Genomic DNA, 13,554 nt, shown 5'->3' on the forward strand with positions numbered 1-13,554 from the left:
AAGGCCCAGCGATACATTGATAGTCCAGTCATTGTCATCTGACCATCACTAACTGCTTTGTCTGCACTTGTCAGAGACAAACTGAGGACCCACATGCTGCAATTTTGTTTCCAAAATCCGAGTAATGCAACCACAGGACAGTGTGCAAAAAGAAAAAGAAGTGAGAAGATGACCAAACAGAAACTGCTTGGTTCAGTTTCCCCGTCTGTATTTACAAAGGTAATCACCAGGCGACTGAAAATGTGTCTGCAGCGCAACAGTCATTACTTTTTGCTGGAGGCACATGTTACTAATTGCTTTGGTGAAGCAAAACTTAAAGCTCCACTTCCCCTTTTCATCACATTTTAATAGGATCAGCTCTTTTTCCCAATATACCGAATAAGATGCTAACGATGATTAAAAATAAATAAATAAATAAATAAAGCAAGAACATCTCGACTTTAAATCCCAACTTGGGATCTTTTTGGAAAGTTTGCATATTCATGTGCACCTTTTTGTCCCCAAAAATCTAATGAATGCTCATCTAATGTGAGCCATCTAGTCAGTCTGCCGCTGCATCACTATGAGTTATGAATACAATTACTTTCAGTTTGTTGTTCTTATCATTAGTTTTATTAGACTTCGCCTGGTAAAGCATAAGAGATTATTCTAAGTCACAAATATGAAGAAGTGTGATTTCATCTTGAAATCCTGTTGTGCATGTCTGACGTTAGATAGGCAACTTTTCCTGCTTAGCTGCACTTTTTTTTTTTTTTTAAACAGACTGCTCACATTGCTCGTCAAGACGACACAATGGACCCCCGCCTATTCGTGGTTCAGAATTTGTATGGGTGTGCTCACTTAGTCCGGTTCTTAGTTATATTCAACACTCCCTTCAAAGCACAAAGATGGAAAAGGCCACGTGTTGACGTCGAGGCTTCAGAATACTAGCTTAAATATTACTGAAAGACAAACAACAATAAAGATCATTTGTTTTTTGTCTTTGACATTGTTTGATGGCTACGCCCCTTCTCCCGAGGCCTTTCAACAAGTTACCATTTGATTTAAACGACGGGTGTAAAAGCTTTCCCCAACAGTTATGGGTTTCATTATCGTTATTGCGAAAAGGCAATAAAAAGAGGAAACAAAACAAACACAGGTGCCAAATTAGCAGGATGTGGTGCTGGAAACACAAAGAAAGACTACAACGCACCTGTTGTAGTGGCTCATCGATGAAACTGGATCCAGTCAGTCTCCTGTCAATCTTTATTGGCTTTACCTCCAGTTTAATGTCATCCAGTGTCTGAAAGAGTCGGCGAGCCAAAACGAGAGAGAGGTGAGAGGAAGTAAGCGGCCAGCCCGCCTTATCAGCAAAATAATTTGATTAATGAGCGATCGATGTGTTTGTTCAGGAGAGGTTAAAATATGGACCCGGGTGTGTTTATGGTACGGTTCTTACCTTGGGTATACCAATTTGCGTGGGTGGCAAATAAGAGTGTTCGCATTTTTCCAGGTGTTTCTCTGAGTTTATCTTTCCATAAAGCAAAGTGACTGCAAAGCCACTGAAAACCAGAAATCAACAGGGGCAAAAAAACAAAACAAAACAACAACAAAAAAACACACGTTAGGGAGACTTTCTGCAAAGTTTTAAAGCAGAATTCAGGTCACGTAACTCACCCTCCAATGAAGCAAAAGACATAGAAGGCCAGGTAGAATATGGCAAAAGGTCCAAAGGTTACAAAGAACAGCACAACTCCAAGACCCCCCCATCCCCAGATGGACAGACTGGCCTAGAAGACAGAAAGGAACAAAAATTATTAACACTTTACACTTGCTTGTGCTTAAATAGGCAAGAAGCCAAACTAGACTGTTTCCAATCACATTTTGGACACCCCCTGTTTAATCCAGTCTTCACAGACTGAATGTTCACCGACATTCACACCAATCACGACTCGCAAAAGGAATCGTCCGACACCAAACATTGTTTTGAAGTATTGTGCTCATAGAGGAAGAGTTTTGAAGTTACATCTTTAACAACCCAACATAATTGCTTAAGTTGTGTTTTCTGTGGAAGGAAAATGTGACTTTTTTTTTTATTCAATTTCCGTCAGTAACTGATGATTCATTCATGCATTCTTTCTTAGGCGTTACATGTCATTTGTTTTGCACAAATGCTATGTAATGTTTAGAATTGATTTGCACCTTTGCCAATATAGCGGAAAATCTCAAAACATGTGATGTCGACATATTTCAATCCATCTCCTGGATGTTACGATCGCTGACCTGATTCTGCTTATTAAAACGAGACAGTTTTCGAGCAGACAGCGGAGCACAAGTCCTCTCTTGTTTCATTGGGGTCAAAGTAAGCTGCAGACACTTTCTGAAAACCTCAACAAATATTTAAACTTATCAAGAAAAATATGATAAAAAGTCAATATTTCTATTTACTGTGTATGAGAGTTTGTATTGTTTGTACTGTTTGGGAGAAGCAGGAAAAAAAAAAAAAAAACGCGATTATGTGTGTGACTTCCAATATTTTTCCTGTTATTGTCATTCCAGGAAACAAAGTTCTGGTTTTTAACCAATATCTCATCCACTTGCGCAAGGACATCACTCCTTGGGATTGTTGGAGCACCCAGCACATGAAACAAAACTTTAACACCAGTAACCATAGCTGTTTTTTGTTTTGTTTTGTTACGATAACCTTGGGAAACACATGATCACAGGATATTGTTACATAAAGGAAGGACACGTGCTTGGACTCGAGTTGAATCGCCAGAAAGTAAAAATACCTGTCAAATTTTAACCTGCAAAGGCTTTCTCTCTCTCTCTCTCTCTCTGTCTGAGTGTGAAGTCACTGGCCGACACGACGATGATCTTCACCTGACCTACATTTTCCAGATGAGAAGCTAGGCTGATGGACCCGACAAGAGCACACGCAGCTTCCTCAGGACACTGACCCATTGTTCTGGAAGACGGCTGCGGCCCGTCGAGTGACACGCATAATATAAGCTGGAAACTGTGTCACATTTAGAATCATGGGCCAGATAAATTACTGCTGCTGGTTGAAAATATCTCCGTCCTGAAGGAAAACTATATTCTTTAAAAACAGGGTGATCTGGATTGGAATGTATTTACTAGGCATATAATAAATTTCACAACATAAATTAACAGAAGAGAGTGCTGCTGGAAATTCAACAATTTTGGACATACATTTTTTTAATTTTGTACAAAAAGACTGAACTCGTTAAGACTACTGGCTGCATCGCAAGTCATAAAGTCACAAAGAACAAAGCTGGGAAGAGAAACAAGACTGACCAAAATCATTACAATTGCGTATGAAGCAACGCAATGCAGTGCTATTTGAAGAATTTATAACTTGCGACAAACTTTGATCATCTTAAATAGTAAGAACTTGTAATATGAGGAAAGTGAGAACTACAAGAATAAAATAAAAATATCTCTCTCACAATAATGTTGCTTCCTTTCTGGGAGTGGTCAAGGAGGTTAAGCAAGCTTGAGATCTACATTTCAGCTGGTTGCTGAAGTCCCTTTATAATACAAAAGGCCTTTCAGACATTAGACATGTAGCATCAGTCTATGAAAGCAAAAGCAACCATTGATTCAGACTTTCACTTTTGCATAATTGATCTTTATGGATCCAGTGGTCAAAGTGACTGAACAGGCTATAGCCATAAAATTAGACAAGAGTCAAATATGTCTATGTGTACCATTTATTTGGGCAAAAAAAGTCACATCTCTACATTCAAAGGCCTCATCCGACCACCATGGACTTCTTTTCACTATTTTGCGTTATTTTGCACCAAAGGAAAAACATTTTGGAATATTACTTTAAGAACAAGTGAACAAACATTTGAGAAGGACACAGAGACAGAAAAACAAGCGCTTACGGTCATCAGCAGGGGCAGCGGCAAAGTGGAAGAAAACCCAGCTGTAAACACTTCCACCCAAATGGCTTTGTGCCATAAAGTTTTAAGAGGAGAAGCACAGCATTGATTTTCTCCTAAGTCAGACCAAGAGCCACTGAGAGAAATCTATTACTGCCGTTTGAACACACGAGGAGGTGCAGCAGTACACATATGGGCCACGGCAAAGGGAAAGTGGAGATGACTGAGCAGCGTACAATGGTATGTTGCAACAGAATCTTATGTGGGATGAGATGGACGCATCTTAAACCGACACATGAACCAACAGGAAGTGGTACTAAAAGCAAGCCCTTCAACTCTGTCCTTTATGACTACAAATCTAACAGGAATCCACTGAGAACGATTGTTGTTCATCGTCATTTACTGTAATCAGACTAAATGAAACAATTGTGAACAAAATTTCTGGATAACAGCCAGGGCAGTTGACAGCACAGAGATACGCCACTGTTTGTTCCTGTGTCAACTACGTTCTGCGTTTCTTTCTACATAATGTTTATTCTACAGATAACAGGACTGACTGTTTTAATCTTCAAGTATTAGGATGTTTGAGCAAAAACCGGAATTGATACAGGAAGCAGAAAGGTAGTGCTTTGTCATCAGGAGATGTGACAGATGCTGGCTGGTTTGTACACTCATACGACTTTATAACGTTCCAACAATCATCATTTTTGCCATACTTTGAACAAAATTAACAAGAACAAACGGAGTGACACAATTTTTGGGGATGCCGATTAAAAAAAAAAAAAAAAAAAAAAAGTCCACAACCCATTTATATATCACACTGAGATAACAAGGTAGGTTTTATCCTCAAACAATGTCAACTGGAACACAAGGTATGAATGAGTGCTTTCACCACTCAGCTCAAATATTTTTGACATCCTTATATTTGTCTAAACTTCATTTTATTTTATTTTTCTTGTTCATTTATATTTGTGTTGTGCTAAAAGAAATTACCTGGAGAACACCTTAAGCTTATTAAACAAATCGCAATGCACTTCCGACAATCAAATGCAACTAGTATGAACTAATCACCAGTTTGATGTTTTACTGAACCAGAAGACACAGAATTATCCCCCATATTTTATATCAAATTGGAAATTACAGTGTCAAACGTCTCTAAAATTACAACACAACATAAATCTATATCCAGCAAAGAGATTCATATTCCATAATGTTAAGCAAAACGTATATTTAGATTGTGAGTACCTACAAAAAAGAAAATACTGCAGTTGTAATATAGGTCATCTTGGAGGAAGGTAGGTTTGGCACTCTTCTCTTATTTAAATACACGCTCATATGGATTTTTCTGAATAGCCAATCAGAAGCCAAATTCAAAGAGTCTGCCCCAAATAATACAGAAAAACAATTATCTGCTGTTCCTTTTCATAAAAAGACCTTTAATCAACTGTTGGCCACATTAACGTGAAACGGCAAAGCTGACGAATGATTCTTTGCAGATACAACCACAGCATTCTGAGAAGCCAAAGACAGGGTCGATAAGTAGGTTTTCAGAACACGAGGAAGCCAGCTAGTGCTAGCAAATTATCTGTAAACAGCATTCCAAACAATGTTTAGACCAAATATAGTGATGGTTGCCAGATATTTTTTTTTTTTTTGCTTTCTGCAATAAAGTAGCATCAGTTTTCCTCCTTCTGCAATTGGATATAAGCAGTGTCTTGCAAAAGTAATAATATAATGTGTTAAATCGAAGCAGAATCATGTCAAATTCCAGATTCAATTTCTGTGGCACAGCTTGATAATTGATATTTACAAATGCTCTCGATCATATCTGACTGTGCTTGAATTATTTTTGAAAAAATAAAGAAGAGGCATAAATGAGCAAAAGTGATAGAGACAACCCTCAAAAGACTTTCTGATAAAATTGCAACTATACGTGGTCAGGCAGACTGAATACATGCTGGCCATGCTTTCCTCTGCAGATTTTTTTTAATTATAAAAAAAAAACTGAATCAAACAGAAATCAGCTCTGTGGCTTTGATCAACACTGAAATATCAGAAGTGTTGTGAGACGAGACTGACCGAGGAGGCTGGACTCTGGAGATGGTAGCTGACACTCCTGAGTCATTAAAGCTTACACAAGGTTTTAAACATGAAGCACCTGTTCCGGAGATTAACACCCAGGGCCCATCAGGACACACACACACACACACTCACACACACACAAAACACAATATCAGGCCAAATCCTAACACAACCCATGTTTAAAAACACACACACAAAAAAGTGACACAATATTTCAATGGCGATATGCACCATGAACAAAGTTTCTTACAATAACTGCAAAACAGTTCTCATTACACCATTAAATCAAAATTACATTAATCTATATCATAATGTGATGAATAATGTCATTTTCTATAACTACAAATTTAAAAGGATACAACAAAACAGCCATTTGCAAATGGATACCATGTAGTAATTTAACAATTTCAATTAATTAATTATTGGAATTCAAATCCTCTTATTACTACCTCAGGGCTACTTTGTAATTCATACAGTGTAAATTCAAACCCGTCCATTTATATCTGTACATAAACAGCTACACGTAACAGACTGTCTATTTTATGACGGATTTCTATTTATGCGACACGTGTGAGTCTACAAATAGCTGTAACTCTGACCAGGGTTTGGGTTAAAGGTTGCCTTAGGTCACCAAACTCTGCCTGTGGAAAAGCCTCAGGTAGTGCTGGAGAGGAAGAAGAAGTGTGACAGGGTGACTGTCACACCTATGTTGGTGCGACCCAAAAACGACCCTCACAACAACAACAAATAAATACATAAATCACCAAATTATGGTCTATTTCTAAAAGAAAACGAGGCAGTTTCACGGTCCAGCTGTCACGAAAACTGAAAATTGTTTTACAAATATTCCGACAACTCTTTTCAATGTCTAACTCCTTTTGAAAATCTCCATTTAGCTGTAGACGTCTTGTCAATCTGCAACTTAAAAAAACTTCAGTTGAACATGAACAGTAGATGATTTCCTCATATTGAAAAGGAACTACACATTTATGACTAAACTGTGGGGCTGTAATACTTTTACTTGCAACAAAACAGCTTTGATGAAATCTAACCGAGTTGTTCAGCCTTAAAAGTATTTTTTTTTCCTGCATAGGCCAGCTAAAAATCTCCAGCAGGGTATTTCATCATCTGAAAGTGACCAGAAAAAAACAAACAAAAACAAACAGCATAGCATCAGGCAAAATATATGAAACTCTAGATATGCTTAACATTGTTCTTTAACAGCTCATTATACAATACACTGGAAAAATATGACATACTTTAAAATAAATTAAAGGGAAAAAGTATAGTACTAATAACATAATATCAGTACTTGTTTTCTCTTAAAGGTGTTTTTTTTAACAATACCTTGAACTTTCCAAACATTTAACAATAATCTTCGTCAGTCAGGTTCCAATTCTCTCATGTAGCTGTTCACATATCTGCTATGCAACACAGAACATTGCCATAAGATTAATGCCTATTCAATTTCCACCACAAATCTTTAAACAGATCGATGTCCAGTCTGTTTACTGGTCTTGACATTGAAGTGAAGCATCTTTTCTGCAGAACAAACATTTTAATCTTTGGCAAAATCGATTTGACTCCTGAAAATGTACTTATTTTTTTATATATATATATATAATTACATAGCTACTATTATTTTAAAATTATTTCAACAATCACGCAAATGCAACTGATGCAACGACTGCTCTTACCGGAGAAGAAACACCCATCTTCATCGGCGTATTTGGAAATGTTTCGCCGGTTTTTCTGCGTGTGTGTTATTCATCCTGCGCCAAACAAAAGTCCCCAACTCATCTCCTCTCCTCGCCAAAAGTAGATCTGTGATTCATCACTGAATGTCACCTTCATCTCCCACAGAACTGCTTCTCTTCAGGCGACCGGAGCCATGTTTTTCATCTTCACAGGTATTTATATGGTTTACGATTGAATCCAATGATATGGTCTGATTGTATTTGAAGTATATGATCTGAATTTCGACCGATATGGATTCTACTTAACTGGATATGAATAGAGATATGTTCTTTATGGGCCACAGGTACAAAACACTGGAATGAAATGGCTTAATTACCTCCTTCTTGGGTAGATAAGTTCTCCAGAGCCTTGATAATGACCTAATTATTCTATTCAGGTGTGGTGCAGCTGAGGCACACCTAAAAGTTGCAGGGCGGTGGCCCTCCAGGACTGGAGTTTGACACCTGTGCCCTAATTGGTGCAGAAAAAGGAATTCAAAGTGTCACCATAGCAAGACATTAAGGACAACTTCATGCTTCCCCCCTTGCACAGAGTCCTGACCTCAACCCAATACAACACCTTTGCGATAGGTCAAAGCAGATACTAAAGGAGCTAGTGCTTCATGTCCAACATTTGTGTCTTAAATCACAAACAGGTTTCTAGAATAATGGCCAAAAATCACCACACTCCTAAAAGCAGTAGACTTTCGAGAAGAGTTGAAGTTGTTATAATCAGCTTTAAGAGACTATAACAGAGGTAGATCTATGGATAAACTTCAGCACTCAATTGCAGATATGTTCTCACACACTAAAACAGTAGGAAGCTGCATCAAAACATGCATCTTCAAGATCGTCAAATGTCGTGTCTTTCACAACTAAGTCGTCGAATAAGAATAGAAATGACAGAGCCTCAGGAAAAGCGGGACTCAGACTGGCTTTACTCCAAAAATGTATCCAGGTAGACGGATGCGTGCGACTTTGAAAGTGAAACCACTGAACACAGTCCAAGAACGTGACATGCCAACAACTAGTAAAACAAATAGATATTACTAACCATCTCTAACTTAAAATTAAAAAACATGGGATGTTTTGAAGGTTAAAAAAAAAAAAAAAACACAATTCGCAATGGCCATTGAAACATATCACTGAACTTGGTTCTAAAATCTAAAGGAGCAACCTGCAAGGATGGACGTCAAAGAATTCAAATGTTTGCCTGGTTGACAATCAGTAGCAGGAGGCAGCTGAAAGAAAATGTACTATAAAAAAAACACACAAACTAGTCGGAGTAGGTTCTAGTTCTGCAGTTCAATAAATCAATGTATTAGTTACAGAATGACAACTATCTGGACCAAAAGAAAGCCCATGGCACAGCTTTCAGCATGAGAGAGGAGATACTAAAGACAAGAATTACAGATATACTGGTTACGCACTTCTGAAAGGGAATAATATGTTTGATCTTGGTGTAATATAAATAAAGAAATATAGAGAAGATGGTGTTATGTTTTTTATTATTATTATTATTATTATTATTATTATTATTATGTGCTTCAGCAGGCAGTTTGGGGTCTTTAAGAGACCACAGAGGAGAGACAGACTCAGAAAGCTCACAGCATCATTAAACTCTTCAAACACAACACTGTGGCACCAACACACATCTTTAATAAATCATGTGACCCCACAGTTTGCTGCGGGGCCTCAAAATGAGAACATTCAGACCATCAGTACACTACTGCAAAAGATTTTGTCAGAATTTCTGAGAGAGTTTCAGAATGCTTTAAATGTTATAAGTTGTGTGGATTTAGTGGTTTTGGTGGAAGCTGTCAATAAGCCAGCAGTGAGCTAATTAAGGTCTACATTAAAGCTTTAGTTTCAGTCTACGCAACACATTTTCCATTAAGCTTTTATTTCAGAAATAAAAAAAACTAAAAAAAAAAACTGGTAGATTCCCCATACTTCATCCACAATCTTTTCTTAACTTGAACTGAAAAACATCAACAATTACATATTAATTGTATATGCCTCAGTGGAGATGCTTGTCTTTAATTAAATAAGAGAAATTTACATTTTCTTTCCTTATATAGGAAGAAAGTTTTTTTTTTTCAACCAGTACTTGTAAATGCATTACAGACAGAAAGTGAGATATTTTCCAAACTATATTTCATGTCCATTTTGTTCTACCTGGTTCTCTTGAGGTTTTTCAAAAATTGATGGCAGTCTGCACAACAAGCACATTTGCTTGCAAATTATTACAAAAAGTAGTGGTTGTTAATTCTACATTTTTGCTTTGTTCAAATAAATGTTACAAATAATTTTATCACAACTGCAATAATGAATTAGTTACAGCAGCTGTTGGAAAATTATAGCTTTTACGTGTTAGATAAAAATAATTACATCATGGCACACATTGTAAGCACTTATCTGACATGTCCTTGCCAAGTGACAAGTTTTATTTTGGCACATGGTAAGAGGCTTTAAGGTTTTAAAAAGTTAATATCTCAAAATTGTAAATGCTTTCCATCGTCTTGCTGCTAAAGTTTAAAGTCTATTTAATGACAGACCACATAAAGTAAATGTAGAGCAAAGAGCTACTTCTCTACCACTTGTTGCTGCCGGTCAGCTGGCTGAAAGAAGGCTACTGTTTTTTCGCTGACTTATAAGAGAGACAATTTGGGTTATCTGAAATTGATTTCCAGTCGCAAAAAATTTCGGATGGACAGGAAACCTCAACGCATATCACTGACTTTAAAATTTACTATATCTTATTGTGCTTTTTAAAAAGTTTATTTGGCAAACTACAATAAAGAAGAAAAAAAAAACAGCTACTAAAAAAAAAAATTACATCATGTTATACATTTTAATCTAAGTGTCTGCATATTTACTTCTTAAGCTTATATCGTGAAAATCTCACCCTTGCCTAAACATAGCACCCACATTTAGCTTCTGCATGGCATAGCCACTCTTGTGAATACATAAAAACAAGTCTGATCAGGCCTTTTCCTCCTTGGAAGTGTCCAGGTTGTCTAGCAGGCTACCCAACCTTAAATTAAGAGAAAGGCAGGCCTGCCATTTGAAAAGTAGGCCTGATGTGACAGCAAACTGGCCTCAATGTCGAGCAAGCTTTTGATTAAGACGGCTTAATGAGGTTTAGCCAGCTGTAAAAAGCCACTGACAAAACTATGGCTGCAACATCTAAGCCTTGGAGATAAAGTTTAACACCTAACTTATTCATTAAACTACCAAAAGCAGTGCCAGGTAGACACAGGAAGGACTGAATTGGTTCGAATACCTGCACATGACATCACCTACAACTTGAGTGTTTTTTTTTTGTCTTTTTTTTCTGGTATCTCCCAGATCGAGAATGAGTGTAGATCATGTGAGAATTGCAGCAAAACACATGTAATTACACGTCAGGCAGAAAAATCTCGACACTTACTGAACAATAGCTCACTCAAGTCACTTGAAAACTTTCGAGTCACTCTATTTTAGGCCATTTTCTTTTAGCTAATAAATACGTTTTAATGGATTCCAATGAAGCAATCATTCCTCCAAGATAAACGTACAAATGTCAACAATAATTTGCCGACTACATGTATTATAACCAGAGTTTGTTCAGCAACAAACTGACTTTCTTTTAAGCTTCCCAAGAACTGGAACACAGCTAACGCCTAGCTCACCTGTGCCTGCTGTAGAAATGTAGAAATTTGCTGAAGAGGGACCTTAAACATAATCTAAACGCATATTACCGACATTGCCTGTGTCCAGCTAATTCCAGCGCAGTGTTGACAGGTCGAATATCTTAAGCCTTTTGTATTAACGCAGAGTTATCTGTGTAATCCGTGGTTGACAGCCACTTATAGCTGACAGCCTCTCTGGAAGACCAGCGTGCCGTTCTCTCCATGTCTGTCCGGGCTCTGTGTTTACCTGCGGGGGGACTGACGCCGAGGCGCTAGCCGCTCCGAGCTAACCAGCCATATACACCGCTTAAAAACAAACTACCGTAACGACACACGCCTTAGTTTCACCGGCGCCAGCTTACCTCTGCAAACATGTTCTAAAAAAAAGCTGTGCGCGTCGTGGCTCCGGCTAACCCCACCACATCGTATTAGCCGGCGTTCAGGTTATTTTTCGCAGCTAGAAAGCGGTCGTTACTCCAAACCTCCGTACTCTCTTCGGAGCGTCGCCATGTTGGCAAGGTTTACGTCTGTAGAGCGTCGTCTCAGGACGTCGTTGCGCCATTGGCTAGAAGACGATGACGCAGAAAGTATCGCTAATCATGACTGACCTAAATAAAAAACACTACTAATGAAGTTATACTTGGTAACAGAAATACATTGTATCATTGCTGGAATAATTCAAATCTATATACTATTTGGCAAGTTCTGTACGCACAGAGTCAAACTATAACCAAGACCATATAAAACTGTTAGCAAGCCCTATTTTGGAATTTGTATTAAGATTTGTACTCGGCTCCCTGACTCATACACTGTTATCTTTTTATGGCTTATATATTTGCTTACATGCATCTACTTTGTGTAGGAATTTGTTTTGCTCTATTCTTAGTGCATCATAATTTGTTTATGTATACAATATTGCAATAGCGTATGTTGAAATAATTTCACCATCCAGTAATTTTCAACCTAGTATATTTTTTCATTAAAAGGTGAAGAAATTAAGTAAAAGCCTATTGTTACTGCTCCCACGTTACAATGAAATGTAAATATAATATAAATGTTATGTCTTGTATCACTTCAAAAATGCACCTTTTTAAATAAGCAGCTTTTGACCCAGATTTATGTGTAAAAAGTGTTATTGTTTTAAGTGTTTTTTTTTTATACTTAAAACACATAGAGGAGGGTTCGTTAATCCAATAAAGCCAATTTCCCAAAGTATGATTTGCTCATTGCTCATTAAATAAATAAAATCACAAACTATAATGTATGCACACTGAAAAAAAAATTGTTTTGAGTCTGTCTAAAAATTATTATGGTGGTACTTTAGAGTAATTGATAATAAATAATGTAAACAAGATGGATGTTAGAGCCGGCAATGGTCTTACATACCCAACAGAATTTGGGTTTGGACTCACTGGAACTTTAGCCAATTGCAGTTTTTAATGTGTTTTGTTGTTGTTGTTTGTTTTGTTTTGTTTTTTTCCAAAGTAGCCACTTAAAATGAAAAAACAAAACAAATTAAAAAAAAAAAACATTGCTCATTTACATACATACATTCCTAACTTAGCATAAAACATCATATGTCAGCATGGTGATATAGAAGTGAGCTTTAGGACTTGTTTTTCAGCCACTTTACCGAAGTGTTTTAGATTCAACTAAACCCTGAAAACAAGACAAATTTGTTTCTTTATGTACAATTTAGCAAAACTGACAAAAAGCTTGAAAATCTCCTACATTTCTTCTGAGAGAACAAACAAAAAATTTCCAGTTGGATTATTTGGTTCACCAGGGAATCCAACACAGACCTGATCTTAATGAGTAATCTATTGACCTGGAGGGCCTTCTTGAAGCTGAGCTACACTGTAAACTGCCTCTCATACAAGAATGAACAGAAACTCGACATAAAGAGGTGGAGAACAGGACCACTGAAAAATATTGATAGCTGCAACAGAGATAAATAATGTTGTCGTTGGCATTTGTACCTGTTTTATAGCTGAGAGAGTCTGAGCCACGCCACACTGCAGCAATGGCAGAAGAAATATAAGCCCTCTGCCTCCTGCATGGACAATAGAGCGCAGTGCACACAAAAAGCTGTCCATTCGTTTAATGTCCAGATTCACACAAAGGAAAGAGTCGCTCATCTCTCATGTTTCTTGGATCTTGCATGACTTTTCTTTA

At 37.3% G+C, this 13,554-nt stretch overlaps 1 protein-coding gene across 4 annotated transcripts in view; it reads right to left on the reverse strand.

Moving 5' to 3' along the window:
• snx13 (sorting nexin 13) overlaps window positions 1-11,917 on the reverse strand; it is a 24,226-nt gene extending 12,309 nt beyond the window's left edge. Inside the window, exons 1-4 of one of the 4 annotated variants that reach the window (XM_015018062.1) lie at window positions 11,742-11,917; window positions 1,657-1,769; window positions 1,439-1,541; window positions 1,193-1,282 (exon numbers count right to left, since the gene is read on the reverse strand). In XM_015018062.1, the coding sequence (XP_014873548.1) occupies window positions 1,193-1,282; window positions 1,439-1,541; window positions 1,657-1,769; window positions 11,742-11,753 (318 nt within the window). In that variant the 5' untranslated portion in view covers window positions 11,754-11,917. Of the gene's footprint in view, window positions 1-1,192; window positions 1,283-1,438; window positions 1,542-1,656; window positions 1,770-3,890; window positions 3,912-11,379; window positions 11,496-11,741 lie in introns of those variants that run through there. The other 3 variants (XM_015018060.1, XM_015018061.1, XM_015018063.1) reach the window with 3 other exon arrangements.
• Window positions 11,918-13,554: the final 1,637 nt, after the last annotated feature.

This window comes from Poecilia latipinna, unplaced genomic scaffold (genome assembly GCF_001443285.1).
Source record: "Poecilia latipinna isolate Pla-1442-1.1 unplaced genomic scaffold, P_latipinna-1.0 Scaffold2224, whole genome shotgun sequence".
In the NCBI taxonomy this organism is placed as follows: domain Eukaryota; kingdom Metazoa; phylum Chordata; class Actinopteri; order Cyprinodontiformes; family Poeciliidae; genus Poecilia; species Poecilia latipinna.